Genomic DNA, 16251 nt, shown 5'->3' with positions numbered 1-16251 from the left:
GAGAGTAAATGAAGAGGAGCTGGTGCGGTGCATCCAGTAAAGTTCTGCACACCAACAGGGGAACAGTGCGCTTTGTGTTGGAAACAAACACAGGTGGTGGAACATGAAAGATAAATGAGGGGTTCAAAGTGCTGAACTCTGGATTGTTCTGAGGGTGGAGGACGCTGTCACAGTATGTATGCATCCAAATTATGGATGACAGATACCCAGCTACTCTTTCAGTCTGTCTGGCATCACGCTGTCTCCTGAAGTGCATTATTTTCCATATTGATCTGTTCCTTTTATATTATGTTTTACTGCTGCTGCCATTCACATTTGGTTTTGTTATCACATCATTGTTTAGAGTGTAACCTCTTTTTGCTGTGATGCTATTTATCCCCTGCTCTCTTTGTTGTGTCCCATTTTCTTCGGTCCACAGCTCAATACCCCCAGGGATCAATAAAGTCCAATCCAAACTATTATGCAGTGTTATAGCGTGATGAACCAGCCTAAAGCTGCAAGATAGTGTTGTTGGAGTTATAACACCCTCTTTGCAGCTGAGCTCAGTAGATTTAGATTACTTCTCCTCTGGTTTCTATCTTGACTTTTTTATCATTTTTTTAATTTACCAAGCCTTTCCTACGCCACAAAGCCCGCTCCATTCTCTATTCAATGTAAAGAGAACAAGTTTCATCCGAAAGAAAACACACGTAGTGACAGAGGAGTTTCAGAGAAGCTCAGCTTTTATTAGGAAAAGTATAAATATCTAGGAAAACTATTTCGACATCATTGCACACATTTCAAATTCATTCACAACACTAGGCATCCTCAACTAATAAAAGAATAGTATGTGTTATTCTATATCAGATATGATATGTATATATATATATATATATATATATATATATATAGCATTTTGTACTCTAAACAGAGACTGTTTACCAACTCCAAGGCATGTACCCTGACCCCTGACCCCTGACCCTCACCTTTCCCCTTCCCTCTTTCCCTTTGCACGTCATTTTCCATCTGTCACATTCTGCATCATTGCGTCCCTTCACCACCACCACCACCACCACTACAGATATAATCCATGAACTTTCATTTAATTTACGAGGATATTTGTGCATCTCACTACAAAATAAATTGTACGCAGCGTGGTTCAGAGATAGTTGTGTTGCAGTGATTCAAATGAGAGATCAACAGATATGAGGCCAGCTGGCAAGCACAGGCAGAGATCAGCCCATGGCACAGCTGACAACACACACCCTGCCTCTCCACCACAATGCCTTCACATAACCATCTCTAATACCACTGACCACCAAATGCCCAAAATGACGGGTGCTGTGCTCGCCCAGGGACACAGATAGTGCTAAAGGTCTACAGGTTTTTGATGAGAGAATATTCTATATATATCTTGTCATGCTCTTTCCCGACACACATAGCTCAATGACTATTCGACACATCTCATCTCTCCCTAACATCCCATCTTTCTCTTTGTGTTCTTCACCCTCTCTGGGCCTCTTGAGACATGGAGCGTCCCAGGTCTCTGGGCCCTTTGAAGAACTCCATGAGGGTTGGCTTGACTGGGGGGAGGTCTCTTGTGATCTCGTGCACACTCCTCTTGCTGGGACACGCTCCGTCTGGAGTGGGGAAGGGCTGCAGGTCCTCCTCTGTGTGTGGGGCTCCACGTCCAAGCCTGACACCCAGCTCTGCCGGGGTGAAGATAGGCAGGGGGAGGGTTTTTCTCTTTGGCAGCAGCTGGTGCTCCCTCACCCCTCTTTCCACGGTGCCCACTCTGAAGACACCAGAGGGGCAGGTCTGTTTCAGGGAACGGGCCTGCCACTGCCGGGACAGAGTCTCCCTACGAGAGTCGTCATTCATGTTCATTGTCTGCCTATGGACATGAGAGAAAAGTTAGAAACTGTGGGAGCACTCTGTGATTTACCTTCTTAATTATACCTGCCTCCAATATGAGAACAGTACTACCAAGAATTGCCAAGGAGATCAATCTATAGGCTAATAGTAAGCACAGTTTTAAATCACAGCCAGGACAGAAATATAAAGTTGTCCCGTCTCATTCAGTAAGAGATTAATGGGACCTGCAGAATGTTTTCTGATTGGTCTGTGAAATCTCACCTGTCCTGAGGTTGAGTCTTGAGACTGACACTATGCCAGTCAGCGCTGTAGCTCTCCCTATGAGCCTTGTTCTCCTCCCGTACGCTGCAGGCCAGCTCAGCTCCCACCACCCCACCATTACACTTCTCTAGGACGGTACAGAATGGCATTATCTCTGCTGTGGGAAGATCTGTCTCAGATTTGTCACCGCCGATGGGTCTTGTTGATCAGTCTGAAGGTCTGTGTCTGTGATGAGGCCGTTTGTTCAAAGGAACAGTGCTGTCTCTGTCTGGGCTCGGGTCTGTCCACAACTTATATAGATGATCTGCAGCTATTCCTGATCTATGTTGTCACTCTACAATCAGTGGGCGCTGACAACCGACACCAAGTGCTCCATGTCCCATTCCCTGACTGCTGGAAGCCCAAACTCTGAGGAGGGGTAACTGGTGAACGGGCTGAAAATCCCCTGATTCGGAAATCGTAAGCTCAGCCTCCTCTGTAGACTCAGCCAAATACTTTCCACATCAGCTGGGATATCACCGTGTCTCGGAGGGGAAAGTGTCATGGAGACACTGTGTATGGAGATTATATAAACATGAAGACAGACACACACAACAGGTTTAGATGAATCTTAACAAGGTTTTGGACCTGATGTACACAAAGCTGCAAGTGACACGGTGTTAATGTGGAAAGATAACAATAATGCAGCTGTCGTACACAAAGGACATTTCAGGCGTGAAGGTTAAATATGTATGATCAGAAATAACACATCTGTCGCCCGGAGATAAAAGGTGAAAAGCTACGGCACTTTATGGAGGAGCTCATCATATCCTGCTGACTTTAAAATCATAATGCAGTTCAGAAGGAGTTGTTGTACAACAGCTGTGCCTTGTGACAACATCAAACCCCATCATTAAATACCATTACAGTGCGCTGCCTCGCCTCACAGTAACAGTGAAGGCTCCATCCCCAGTGATTCATTACCTCGGTGACAGAGCGCCACGAAAGCCATAATCAACTCAGGTTACACACACACACACACACACACACACACACACACACACACACACACACACACACACGCACACACACACACACACCTCTGACAGTTGTCTGCTGGTATGATGTTACTACCAGTCCCTGACTCTGACTCATTCATCCACATCAGGTACTGATATCAGATAACAGAGATCAGATAACACACACACACACACACACACACACACACACACACACACACAACAACATGAAGTATAATGATCCTTATGTGAAGATCTTTGTTTCATTGCATATTCAATCCTTAATGACCGCCATTCCTTTCCACTGATTATTCATGCCCTGGATATCTGATGTAACACTTAAACGCTATTTCCCCTCCGCCTGTCAAGTGTGGCAGTATTTCACTTTCCTTTCTGTAACTTCTCGGCAGGGTGACATTGCATGATTAAATTATTGCTCAGTGTAAGAGAAGGGAACGAGAGCAAGAGCACCGTCGGCATCCTCGGGGTCCTGCCTTCAGTCCTGTGACATTATGACAAACATTAAATACCGTTTCAGAAAGTGTTCAGCTGAGGTCACACAAGATCAGATTTTCACTTCACGATTGTCCTGACCAAAATATGTAACAACAATATGAAAAATAATAATAATATTGTTATTAGACAAATATCTTTAACTTTGTTTATTCTGCGTTTTGTTCCTTTTTTTTTGAAAATTACTCAAAATATGGAGGCAGAACGTGAGCCTGGAACCATAACTGTACACAAGCGAACACAATGAATACAAGTAGATATCATATTTGTAATATTAACATATTGTCGTCAATAACGGTATATTATAACGACACCTCCAACTTCTTCGACTGAGCAATAAGATTGTAAACTGAAGCAGATCGTACAGTTTGTTATAATTTGGGTTTCTGCCTGATAAAACTCCAAAAGGACTTCAGATGTCACCTCCTCGCTGTTTTTGGGTGAGTCATGCTTTGCTAATGAAGACGGGGATGTAGAGGGTCTGATAAGGTGAGGCCTGTCATAGTGCACACCTTCCTCTTCGTCCTCACCCCTCCACCAGCACCACCGGGCCCACGAATGGCCAGGAAGAGCTTTGTGTTGCATCACAGCGCTGCCACAGCTGCTGGGAAGTGACTTTCCAATGAGCTGTCAGAGAGAAAGAGACGGGGCGTGGGAGGCAGACAGGGAGGAGAAGGGCAACTGCTGGATAAAGCTCGGGCCTGTCAGGAGGTGGTCGACAAGGAGAAACGTTTTTAAAGTGCAAGTTTGAGTAAGTCAGATTGTTTCTGTGACAGAAGTCAACTTGACACAAGACGTCTGAGGGAAAGTGAACTCGCTGTGGAATCACGCACACAATCATTAACTCCACTCTTGTGCTTCATACTGTGTGTGTGGTGTGTGTGTGTGTGTGTGTGTGCCCCAGCCGTGTTTAAACACGTGCCCTCAGCAGAGTGTTTCTCTTACATAACAACAGCAACAAAAACAAGCAGCTGACGGCTCAAACACCATGCTCATCATCCATCTTGGATCCCGGTCTGGTCCCGGTGGGATGGTCAGACATTCAGAGAGCAACAGGACGGTCTGTGGATCAGAGCGTAAGCCAGCCAGGGGTAAACAAGCACCAGGTCACGTGAGGGCAAAGGAACGGACTAAAGAAGACCCTGTCCAGTGCAGAGGAATGCTTCTCTCGTGCCACAGTACTCTCTTTGACTCCCACACAGTTTGCCGATAGTTATGCGAATGATTCTTTACATCTTTTTGTCATTTGTGAGTAAATGGAAACTCGTATTACTTAACATGAGGCACCCCCGGGGAAGGCATCATCCTAACATACATGTGACATTGTACAGGCTTTGGGCTGGAACTTTATTTAATCATACACTGGACACGTGATCACATACACAAACTTCCACATGACCTTAGAAATCTTTCACATTTTCAGTAACTTGCTGGAGGGGGAAAAAAACACCCTCATGCATCACCTAAAAGTCACCTCAGACACATACACAAACTGTTTCAAAGGTTCAACATACTCTACTCACTACATTGTATTTCCATCTGCTGTTATAATAATGTTAGAAACCAAATGCAAACTTTGCCTTTGTCCGATAAGTATCAATTACACAAACACATTCTCGTGAAACATGGCGTGAGATTAGTGGGCTATTTATTCACTGTTGTTATCATGTGACTGAATGAAATGTGTGCTGATAATCATAGGACAGCATATAAAGAGGCTCAAAGGAACATCGCTACCCTGAAGGTTCACAACAGCTCAACAATGAGCAGCCTGAGAACTTAAACTCTGTGCTAGACAGAAGAACAGTAACATTTAGCAGAACATCAGCAAAGCCCCCTTTTATATTTTAACAGAGAAAACACAACAAGACTCAAGCTGTGTCGTCGGGGAGAAATACTTCAGCCTAAAACTTCCACACAGCAGCAACAGACGCATTTATGTCACCCTGGTCTCCAAGGTTGATGACTACTGCCCCCTGCCTTGTGTCTATTATTATTGCAGCCAGCAGATCTTAAGATCTGTCACTCGAGTTTCCGTCGAATCTTGTGCTCTCGTCCTCGTCTTCGTCTTCTTGATTGCCTCTTCCGTTCATGGCCTCTACCCTGGCCAGCAGCAGCGGTAGATTTATGGCAAGGCCCGTCTCCTCCTCTTCAGAATCATCATTTGGAGGATAGAAGCACTTCGCCCTGGCCAGGAAATCTTCATCTATATCTAGATACACAAGACGATCCTATGGAGTAAAGAAGAAGTGGGTGAGGCAGAGAAGCTCAATGTGATTGTGAGTGTCTTCTTCTGTCAGCCTCTCCCGTGCCTGTGATCTCAACCTCTGGGAGATGATTCATTCATTTCCTTTTGACCATTTCAAAATATGATGAACTGTAAGTGAAGATAATCATAACACCATGAAACGTAAGGCAGATAAGAGAATACAAGCCATTACTGGTATCCAACAGGCTCTGTAATAAACCTTCTGCCACTTGTAAAGTAATACAATTGGGTACTTTAAGTTACAGTCATAGAAATAGAACGAGAGAAGAACAGACATTGAACTGTTTGCCGCGGTCACTTGACTTGTGCAAACAAAACTGCCGATTGTTGTTAGTTGTTATGGTGACAACGCTCAGACGTTAGCCCCAGATGCAGTCTCGCAGACTACCAGCCTTATAGATCAAAAGATCTAACCCGAGCTGTAGCTACTGTGTGTCCGCAGATGGACATACTTGGTTCTTTGCAATGATACACACAAAAATGGCCACCGCTCTTTCCCAAATGTGAGAGGATTAATCATGGATTCATTGTCCTTCACATTACAGATACAAGAGGCATTCGATGGGTTAATAACGTGTGTTGCATCCTAGATCTAGTTGACAAAGACTGCTGCAAAAGATTGAGGAAAGTCCCTCCTGTTGTGGCCTGGGGCACAAGGTCGTGCTTTTATAACCCTCAGCTCCCCGTCACAGCAAGTGCACTCTCACTTTTCAAAGTCTCTCACATAAAACCTCAGACAAGCCTCTGCTCTCACCAGGATGAGTAGATATCTATCTGGAGGTGGCTCTCTCCTGCTGAAGAGGGAAGTCTCAGAGTGCAGCGTATGAAGCAGGGCACGTGCTGCAGGGGCATTACGCATACGGTCATGTGACGCTCCAGCTGACACCATCAGCAGTGAGTCTGCCTCCGCTGTGAAACCTAGAACAAAAGAGAGCAAACCATGTCTGGTTACTGTGAAATGAAGAAGTGACCGTCTGTCCCACATCGTCTCTGTCCAGTTACCTAAGTTCTCCAGGATTGTCTTCCATTTGTCTCTGACTTCTCGACGGGTATCTCTCATGGCTTCAATATCAACACTTAGTCGCCGATAGCCCTAAACAAGACGAGGACAAAGCTTTTAGAAAGTATTTATTTCACTTGGAGGTCACTTCTGTCATAGGAGAGGCTCTTCTGGTTTACAGTGTAAGGAGACGTCGTCCTCGTTGTCCTGCTGCTCCACAGCGATATTGAATAACTGAACATAATCATTGTATACAGTTTAAGATGAGTCTCACGTGTAGTTGCACAGTAAGAGCTCTTCCACTCCTGTGGCAGTTTCTTTTGAATTGATTGTGATTAAGCCTCAACTCTCTGCTCTGTGTGGAGAAGGTCCTCCCTGACGTACCGTGGATCCCATGGTGGTCTTGTTCCGGGCCTGCAGCAGCCCGTAGAGGACCCGGTCGTCAACTCTCTCCGAGTGGCTGGGGTCTCCCGGCTCGCTCCACAAGTTGGTCTCCTCATCACGACGCTTCTGGACTTCACGGTTAAAATACTCCAACGGATCCTGACTGTAGTCAGCCAACACACACACACACACACACACACACAGTTTCATACAGGGGGGGTTGTACAAACATAAATCAATCAGATGTGACACATGTGGATGATAACACTCATATATCTAAGTGCTATGTGGTGAAGAACTTACGGGACTAAAGGCTGCTTCTCATCATCATCGTCGTTGTCACCAGTGGCGCAGCAGCAGCAGCAGCAGAACTTCTTAAAGGCCGAACCCATCTAAAGTCAAGGTGTTCACTACGGTGGATAATCCAGACGGTTTCAGTTCTTTCAATGGCAACCACTTCTTTGCTTTCAGCTCCACACTGCCTCCGTCCCTGTAGATGCTCTGAAGAGATTCCTTTCGAAGAAGAAAAAAGATTTGGCAAAGTAAGAACAGGCAGCAGTGACAACATGTGTTCCACTAGAACCAATCTTATTCACCTGGGTTTACTCTCGTAGGTCAAAAGAAGTTACAAAACAAACTCCAAACTCTACCTAATATTTAGCTTCCCATGTTCAGGGCCCGGCCACGGGTCCACATGCAGCAGAGGTTCGTCCTCCAGATCATCAGCCTGTCCGGGTAGATGGCAGCCCAAGGACTGGTGCTTCTCATCAGACTTACACGGGGGACAATGAGAACAGTGAGACGCTCCCTCTCATCGATAAAAACAAACAACACACACATTTACACACCCACAGCCTCAGAAGACAGTCACAACTTAATCATGTGAGCGGCTCCATCTCTCGTCCTCAGCGTTGTGTTTGGCCTCAGGGACAACACATCTCGGCCTCAACAGTAGCTCCGATTACACACACACACACACACACACACACACACACTTCACCCATGAATCCACCATGGCTGCATTCATTTTTAGGATTTAATTTCCTTGTATGTGGTTAAATAATAATCTTTGGATAACTTTCCGTCTGTCCGAGCAGAAGTGTGGCAGGATGAGTATAAAACAGACAAGCCAGATGTTGATATATGAACAGCTGCTTTTGTCTACAGTTAAATGATGTGAGGAAGCTCTCATGAGTGCATATATTTTATTGCACATACAGACACTGGTTAAGACTCACAAGCTGCTCAGTATTCCTGTGATGGCTTTAAATGAACACGTTTGATGAATGATCGATACACAACCAGTTACACCGGGACGTCCTCCATCGTGTGAACTGCAGATCAACATGATTGAGAAGCGACTCCACAGTAACTTCAGACAATAAATCAGACCTCAGTCTTTTATTAGTTTTATTACCTCCGACCTCTAAAGGAGGTTATGTTTTGGGTTTGTCAGCAGGATTATGGAACTATATTGTGGAGCGGATGCGACTGGTGAGAATGATGCACCTGGCCCGTCTACTTACAGACGCAAAGACAATTCAGGACTTTCAGACTTTGAAACAAAGCTAAAAAAAAGAAACTAACAAGCTAGAAGCAACATTTGCAATTGATTAAAAAAATACATTGTGTTCCACGGGGTAAGAAATGATAGTAAAACATCATTTAGTGCCACATCTCTGGGCGGGGGGGGGGGGGGGGGGGGGAGGGAGGCCCAGCAATCACATCAGTACAGTTAACCTTTCTGAAGACACACAAGTCAGCTACTTCACCATAAGGCCACTAGAGGTATTTGGCACCAACGATAGCTTTATTAAGTATACAGCAGCCTACTTCATGAACATCAGCACCTTTGCAACACAAAGCAGCCCCCTGATCTGACCCCTGATCTGACTCCTGATCTGACTCCTGATCTGACCCCTGATCTGACTCCTGATCTGACTCCTGATCTGACCCCTGATCTGACTCCTGATCTGACCCCTGATCTGACTCCTGTTTCCACGTCCTGGCGGATTCTAAAGTGCAATACAAAAGCAGTATTAAAACCCCCTCAGTAATAGTTGATTACATGTTAGAGACATATATGTTTGTACCCGGGGATGGGGGATGATGTCAAACTAGGAAGCTTTCACTACGTGGGTCAGTGAAGGTGACTTCACCCATTCATATTAAGTGTTTGTTGAAAGTATGGCTGTGAGGTGTGCACCAGAGAAACAGATTTAAGATGGTGCAGTGAAAACATGCACACAAAGTAATACAAACAAGAGCAGCCAATCAAAAGGCCAACAGCGTGTGCCGTGCGATCCGGCTCACAGAGACCGCTGCTTCGTGACATTGCACAGTGTCTTTTGCAACGCGTGAGACAGATGTCCAAGCATCCTCAGCCTCGTTTCAGTAATGTCCACCCGGCCACGCGATGACTCGGCAGGTTTGGGAAACAAGAGTTCTCACTGCATGCCGAGGGACACAGCGAACACAATTACAGGTCCACAGAACAATATGTATTTGATGACGCCTCTTAAAAACAAAAACAGCGCTGAAGTTTCGTCTTTGAAATCTGAAAAACTCCTCTTCTCTTCTCTCGTGACTGAAATGTGTTAAATGCGGACACGTGTGTTTCGTCTCCTTTTATTAGACGTGCAGTATTTTTCCGTCCCTGCTCAGGGTTCTTGGGAGTCCACTAAAAGAAAACGGCTAGCGCCGCCTCTCGGCCAGCTGTGGGCCAGTCAGACGTCTCCGTTTCAGGTGTGCTGATGCGAGCGGAGAGAGGGCCGCAGCTCCACGATACGTTGTCGTAAATGGGACATGAATTCAAACATGGTGGCGGCCAGACTCTGGTGGATGAGGTAGCGGGGCAGTCGGCCCTGACGAGACACAAAAAGAGAGTGTTAACGTTGTACTTCTTTCACATTATACATTTCATTCAAATGTTTGCATTCTTCTCTATTTTCATGTGAAGGGGGGGGGGGGGGGGGGGGGGGCGGCTGATTCCAGGAGCTGCAGAGGATTGTTTCCAACTTGTGTGATCAAAAACATTTCCAATAACTCCAGAGTTGTTAAGTCCAAAAGTCAAAATTGATTGAAAAAAAAGATACGCGTCATCGTTTTCTAAATGTACAACACACACACGCACACACACACACACACACACACACACACACACACACACACACACACACACACACACACACACACACCTTCAGGTCTGTGTTGAGGACCCAGATGAAGGTGCAGACCGACGGGTTACTGCTGGATTTGAGGACCGCAAATCCCCCCGGCCCGTTCTCTCCCCTGAGGCGGACGATACAAACGTAGAAGAGTAAACAGGAGTTAAAACAAACACAGCTGCACTTTAGTCGAGCCGATGAGATATTCATGGGTCTGACCTGACGTAGCGACCGATTGGAGGTTTGGCGTCATGGTCGGTTGCCATGCCAGCAGACAGGTAGCAGTCTCGTTTGCGTTCCACTCGCCGAACATTCACAAAGTCCCTGAAGGAAGAGAAATCCATCGCTCAATCAACTGACTTTATATCAGACCTGCTGTCTGTATGGAAGAAACGAAGCCGCACGCTGTGCTGATGTACCTGGCGGACACAACCCCCCCCGCTGCTCCAGAGGAGACGTCGTATGATACTAGAGTGTTGTCGTCAACCCTCTGAAGGATCTGACAAACACAAAGCAATGAAACATGTTCACGTTCAGACCACCTTAAAGTCCACAGTAAGGAATGTGCACGGTGATGTGTTCAATGTCTCGCGTCGTCAGTGGAAACCCCAGTGATAGTTTAATACGACGAAACAGAGAAAATAAGAAGCCGTTTTATATTACTTAAACAATTAATCGATTATATGTTGGCGATTCTTTCCCTGTTGGACTAATCGTTGCAGCTCTAATCAGAATCAACAATGTTCCATTAAATGTGTAAAGAAAGCGACTCGTCGTCACCTGACAGGCAGAAATGGTTTTGTTCCACTGGACCATCTTCTCTGGCTGCAGAATCACTTCCTGATACACGAGCTCAGCAGGACACTGCATGAAGGCCTGGACAGAAACAAAGACACACGTTTACACATGGTACACAAGGTGCGACACATTTCTCTTGGAACATCCATTTTAAACAAGAACCAATGGACGCTGGAGCACGTGTGTCACAATGAATACACTCAGCGCTGCTTTACCTTCAGAATGAAAGTCTTTCCATGGAAGGGGATCTCCAGCGTGTAGACGGAGTCTCCCATGTCCTGACACCAAACAAAATACTGTTACGCAGGGAAACTGAAAGCATCATGATAGCGAGCGACACTAAAGTAAAACACTTATATAGTTTATCAGATGCCTTTTAGTACTGCATGTAGTTTTGCATAATAACAAAACCGAAAGGGGAAGAGGAGACTCTTCCTCTATTGGATGACTCGTTGAAGATAAATCTTTCACTCACATTGTTTTTTTCATACTTCCAGTTGTCCTCCTGGTCCAGGATCTGTTCCACCACAGACATGGCCTCCCGACCCTGTCTCACATACTCCTTCTCCTGGAACGAGAGTGAGAGGAGGACAGACATCATCAGTCATGATCGGATGAGGAGTATAAAAGCTCGTCAGACTGATGCAGGTACCTGTGCAGTGACAGCTCTGCGTCCAAGACCCTCCTCGTCCAGATCCTCTTCAGAGCCTGCAGACACAAGTTCACAGCTCAAATTGTGGCTCAAAGTACAAACCTACTGGAAAGAATGAACCTACTCAGACACACAGACTGTACTCAAGGCTGTTTAACAGGCTCCCACACCTTCTTAAACATCAAATTCAAGGCCTTTAAAAGGAATTCTCCAGACCCTATTCCTGAAATTCATGGACCCAACATAGTTTGAGACACAGATCAACGTCATGGCGTGAACCTTTATTGATTTGCTGCAGGGTCTGATCTTTAACAAGCCAGTCTTTGGTTAGTCAAGGGTCCTGGAATTTACATTTTCCAGGTAGAGATGAAGATTTGCTTAAGCTTGCAGCTGTTTAACCTGCATCATTCCACTTCAATCACGCACGCACGTGACCATCGCACTCTCTGGAGGAAGGTTGCGTCGACATGCAGGCAGCGGAACGTAGCCTATTTACAAACATTAAGTTAAAGAAATATCAAAAAAAAACTTCCATTTCTATTCTTGCACAAAACATATGAATTCAAAAACTTTCAAGGCCTCGATATTTTTCCTTCAAGGACCCGTGGGAGCCATGGTTTGGACAAGAAGCGATCACCTGCGATGGATTCAGGTGGAGAGTAAAACTGTCCGTCAGAAACAGCGCGGGGGAAGATCATGGGGGCTCGTTCACAGGCTGCGTTGATCGCTGCCAGGTACGCTGACGTCGAACAGAGAAGAAGAAGAAAAGAAGTTAGAAGAACATTTTTGTGGCGTCGTGTTCATACATGTCAGGAATCTTTCCCTCACCTCTCTCATCGTCGGCCTCCTGAGTGAGAACCTTGAAGTCAAGGAACCACGTCTCCAGCCAGGCCACCACAAAGGAAGTGATGGGAATCACATACCCAAATGCATTCTGGGACAGGAGCTGTGCAGAGACAGAAACAACTTCATGCATAAGACATTTTAGGAAGAGTTTTGTAAATTCAACCTCAGCTCCGATAATAAAGTAAATTAAAACAACAGTAACATTATGTAACTAAACAAACAACAATAAACAATTGCTTTGACAAGAAGTGGTAGTTAAATGTGAGCGTTGTAGGTAAGAGCTGTTAAAACGATCCTCTTGTGCTGCACAACACCATGAAATCACAGGAACTCCCATCAGCTCACGGCTCCGTCAGACAGCAGATCACTTTCAGAAAAGCAGAAGCCGAGAGAGGAAGGGGCACTCACGCTAGACACGATGACCTTCACAACTAGGAAGACGCTGGTCACGAGGGTGGTAACCTGTGCAGGAAGGAGGATTCAAATGCGTGTTAGAATTCATGTCCAGATCTGCTACTAAGAGATGTTTCATTGTTTCGTCAAGTGTTGCGTTTCACCGTGGCTGAACTCACTCACCGCAATAACCCACCAATGCTTCAACCGAAAAGCAGCGTAGCCCACTTGTAAACACAGGAAACGGAACAAAGCAAGGAGCTGAGCCACGGAAGGAAGAGGAAACTGAGTTACACACTTGCTTTTGTTCTACACTGAAATGAAACGCAGACTTGGATTGACCCACTTACAAAGATATCAAAGAAGGAAGACCTGTAGTCATAAAGGACGACCTCCTTTTTTAAACTTTCCCAGATTGAGCTGGAGATCTGCGGGGGAACAGAGCACACTCCACATCAGTGTCTCACACATCAGGACAAAAACATGTCTCTGAAACTCGTCTTCTGTCTGGCGACACTCACGTTCAGCTCTATGATCCACAGCAGGGAGATGAAGAGCAGATCGAATGTGACGAAGAGGCAGAAGGTGCGGCGGACGTCAGAGATGACCTTGCGCTCTGCGGGTGGTACGAACAGGTACGGGGAAGGGAAGGACAGCGACGTAGTGTAGGAAGCATTCAGGGAGGCGATGGCAGGGAGGCTGGCCCCGAGCTCCCCGTAGTCTCCACCAGGCATTCCTGCGGTGAGACAGGAAACTCCCCCTGCAACAAGGGAGATAAGGGAAAACCAAGAAATGGAGTCATATTGTTCACCAGATATGGATGTGAAAACACTTGAAAAGCAGAAACAGTAGTGCCCAAACAAGAAAACATGTGACATGGTGCAAATAACCTTTATATTCTAAAGATCAAGATCCAGTACACAAGTCTTCCATCAGGGCAACATCTTAATGAAAATGAATACAACCATATTGAAATAGAGTTAAGAGACATGTTAAATCAGGTTTAAGATAAAAAACACACATGAAGCATTGGTTATGTTTTAATGCCGACTTTAAATATAGATTTTCTATGTCCGTTGCTACTTCCTGGATAGATGTGGTTAAGATAAACTGCTTAATGTATCACTGTTATTGCCTCCACAATAAAAACCACAGACCTCAACCAATGTTACATTTAAGAAAACGTGTTTCTCCATTGAGGATACCCAGTAAGACAGTCAGTATATGTTTTATTACTGGAGCATGTGTTGAAAGCTGCTGCTTGTACTTTGGAATCAGATGTTTTGCAGAAGCTTGCAACAGGAAGTCTGCTTTCTTCCAACACACTTGACCACAGGATCAGTCGATGCCGAGGGAGGTCCAACAACCGTTTCTAAACAATGAACAGTGTTTACACGCATAGTGACACCTCTCCTGTTTATATCTGCTGGCCTGGAATCAGTGAAATAAATCAGTGATTAGATAAGACTATTACAATCTCTAAAACTCTTTGTGTTAGACCTCCGGCCCCCCACTTTCTGCTTAAAAACAAACAAACTGACGTGCTTCAGTATCTGTCAAGCTAACAAGCTAACTTACCCAGAGTTACTAGCAAGAAAATACAGACATAACATAATCAAAAGGATCTCAGGTAAACGCTTATAGTTGACTCTTGTAAAACACTGAAAAACAAAGATGAGCTAGCTAACTAACAGCTGAGGTTAGCTATCAAAGTTAGCTTACACGGGCTAACTTACCTTCGTTTCTAGGCAAGTTAACGTTACTGTTACCACATGAAGAAACATGCCACACACATCATGTCTCACGTGAACAGCTACATAAAGTAACGCTATGAAACAAGGACATACCGTTAACATAACTCTGCATTTAATTATTTCATAAAACCCAAAGTTTAAAGCATTAAACTTACTTGATTTACCGCATCATCATCGCCTAACGTTACCAAGTCTTCCGGGCTGACCTTTCAAAGATGAAATGTCGCCGCAAGATGAATCTCTGCCTCGCTGCTCGCGCCAACACCGCCGAAAATCACGTGACGAAACTAAGTCTCTCTCTCTCTGTTTTAAATGTAATTTGGGAGGAAAATATATTTCAACACTAAAATAAAATTCAACATCTACTTAAGTAAAACTGACATTACCTAAAAAGCAAAACATGAAACATATCGGCATTTATTTATTTGTTTTTGTTTTATTACAGTATACTATGTAGTGTAGTAATACAGCTATATATATATATATATATATATATATATATATATATATATATATATATATATATATATATATATATATATATATATATAATATAGTAATGCCTTTAGTGTTGCCGAGTGTGTAACTCATGTTGACCACTAGGAGGCATCAAATCTCAAAATCTTACTTCGACATACAAATGGTTGAAGCGGTATCTCGCTAACAGCATTTACCATAGACTGTATATAAATATAATATAATAATCAGGCTAATATAATATCATTATATACAGGCTACGGTAGTTACCGGCTGAGTTGAGAAGCTCATTAGCATTAGTGCTCTCTTAACCCCGCTCAAATTATATTCTGCTAACACAAAGTTTAGGCGTACATAACACACTTACAAAGGTATTTATTTTGAATGAGTTATGTATAATAATGAATACATGATTTTCCTTAGAGGGCACTTTCATTTGGCATTCTTCTTTTTTTTTGCCACCAAATGTAGGATATGCAGGAAGTAAACCTTTCTCTTTTCAATCGCTCCATTAGAGATTGTTCTTATAATATGAGTATATTATTCATTCAAAACTAATAGCATATTACTCATATGTTTAGCCATTATTATTAATAAATACAACAACACAAAGTTGTGAAACCTATTCATTGAGAAACAACATGACTTCTGCCATATACATATGTTTTACCCAACAAATTCAAATCAATACAATTTCAAAATTGTGCATATTATTTATCCCACCAACACATTGGCCTCCCGATGTTTTGGATAACAAATATAAATTGTCAAACAATGCCTCAAATAACCACGCAAAGAAATCCCGGGACAGGCCCACCACTAACTTTGTCAAACAAGGCAAGAGAGTACCCTGCATAGTACTTCCGGTTTCAGTAGAGTATAAAA

At 44.2% G+C, this 16251-nt stretch overlaps 3 protein-coding genes across 6 annotated transcripts; all 3 read right to left on the bottom strand.

Moving 5' to 3' along the window:
* Positions 1-701: 701 nt before the first annotated feature.
* Positions 702-2396, bottom strand: tcap (titin-cap (telethonin)). The gene is made up of 2 exons (XM_029437646.1): positions 2116-2396; positions 702-1873 (listed from the first exon to the last, which is right to left on the bottom strand). The coding sequence occupies exons 1-2, from the start codon at positions 2262-2264 to the stop codon at positions 1483-1485; spliced, it is 540 nt and encodes a 179-aa protein (XP_029293506.1). The 5' UTR covers positions 2265-2396; the 3' UTR covers positions 702-1482.
* Positions 2397-4959: 2563 nt separating this feature from the next.
* On the bottom strand, positions 4960-8340 carry LOC115012178 (melanoregulin). Its single transcript, XM_029437640.1, has 6 exons — positions 7930-8340; positions 7583-7792; positions 7280-7442; positions 6898-6988; positions 6650-6813; positions 4960-5857 (listed from the first exon to the last, which is right to left on the bottom strand). The coding sequence occupies exons 2-6, from the start codon at positions 7669-7671 to the stop codon at positions 5639-5641; spliced, it is 726 nt and encodes a 241-aa protein (XP_029293500.1). The 5' UTR covers positions 7672-7792; positions 7930-8340; the 3' UTR covers positions 4960-5638.
* Positions 8341-8648: 308 nt separating this feature from the next.
* On the bottom strand, positions 8649-15159 carry stard3 (StAR related lipid transfer domain containing 3). Of its 4 annotated transcripts, none has more exons than XM_029437611.1 (16): positions 15045-15070; positions 14026-14079; positions 13657-13895; positions 13486-13563; positions 13319-13396; positions 13151-13204; positions 12725-12842; positions 12534-12635; positions 11897-11952; positions 11720-11812; positions 11460-11522; positions 11227-11322; positions 10866-10945; positions 10666-10770; positions 10477-10570; positions 8649-10143 (listed from the first exon to the last, which is right to left on the bottom strand). In XM_029437611.1, exons 3-16 carry the CDS (start codon positions 13867-13869, stop codon positions 10021-10023), a joined length of 1353 nt encoding a protein of 450 aa, XP_029293471.1. In that variant the 5' UTR covers positions 13870-13895; positions 14026-14079; positions 15045-15070; the 3' UTR covers positions 8649-10020. The 4 variants fall into 4 exon arrangements, with proteins under 4 accessions (XP_029293471.1, XP_029293468.1, XP_029293469.1 ...); XM_029437608.1 differs by lacking the exons at positions 14026-14079; positions 15045-15070 and adding exons at positions 14372-14507; positions 14872-15034; XM_029437609.1 differs by lacking the exon at positions 14026-14079 and having other exon boundaries at positions 15045-15159.
* Positions 15160-16251: the final 1092 nt, after the last annotated feature.

This window comes from Cottoperca gobio, chromosome 8, assembly GCF_900634415.1.
Source record: "Cottoperca gobio chromosome 8, fCotGob3.1, whole genome shotgun sequence".
NCBI classification, from domain to species: domain Eukaryota; kingdom Metazoa; phylum Chordata; class Actinopteri; order Perciformes; family Bovichtidae; genus Cottoperca; species Cottoperca gobio.
Note: the sequence above shows the minus strand (reverse complement) of the source record. Positions and strands in the feature narration are given on the sequence as shown.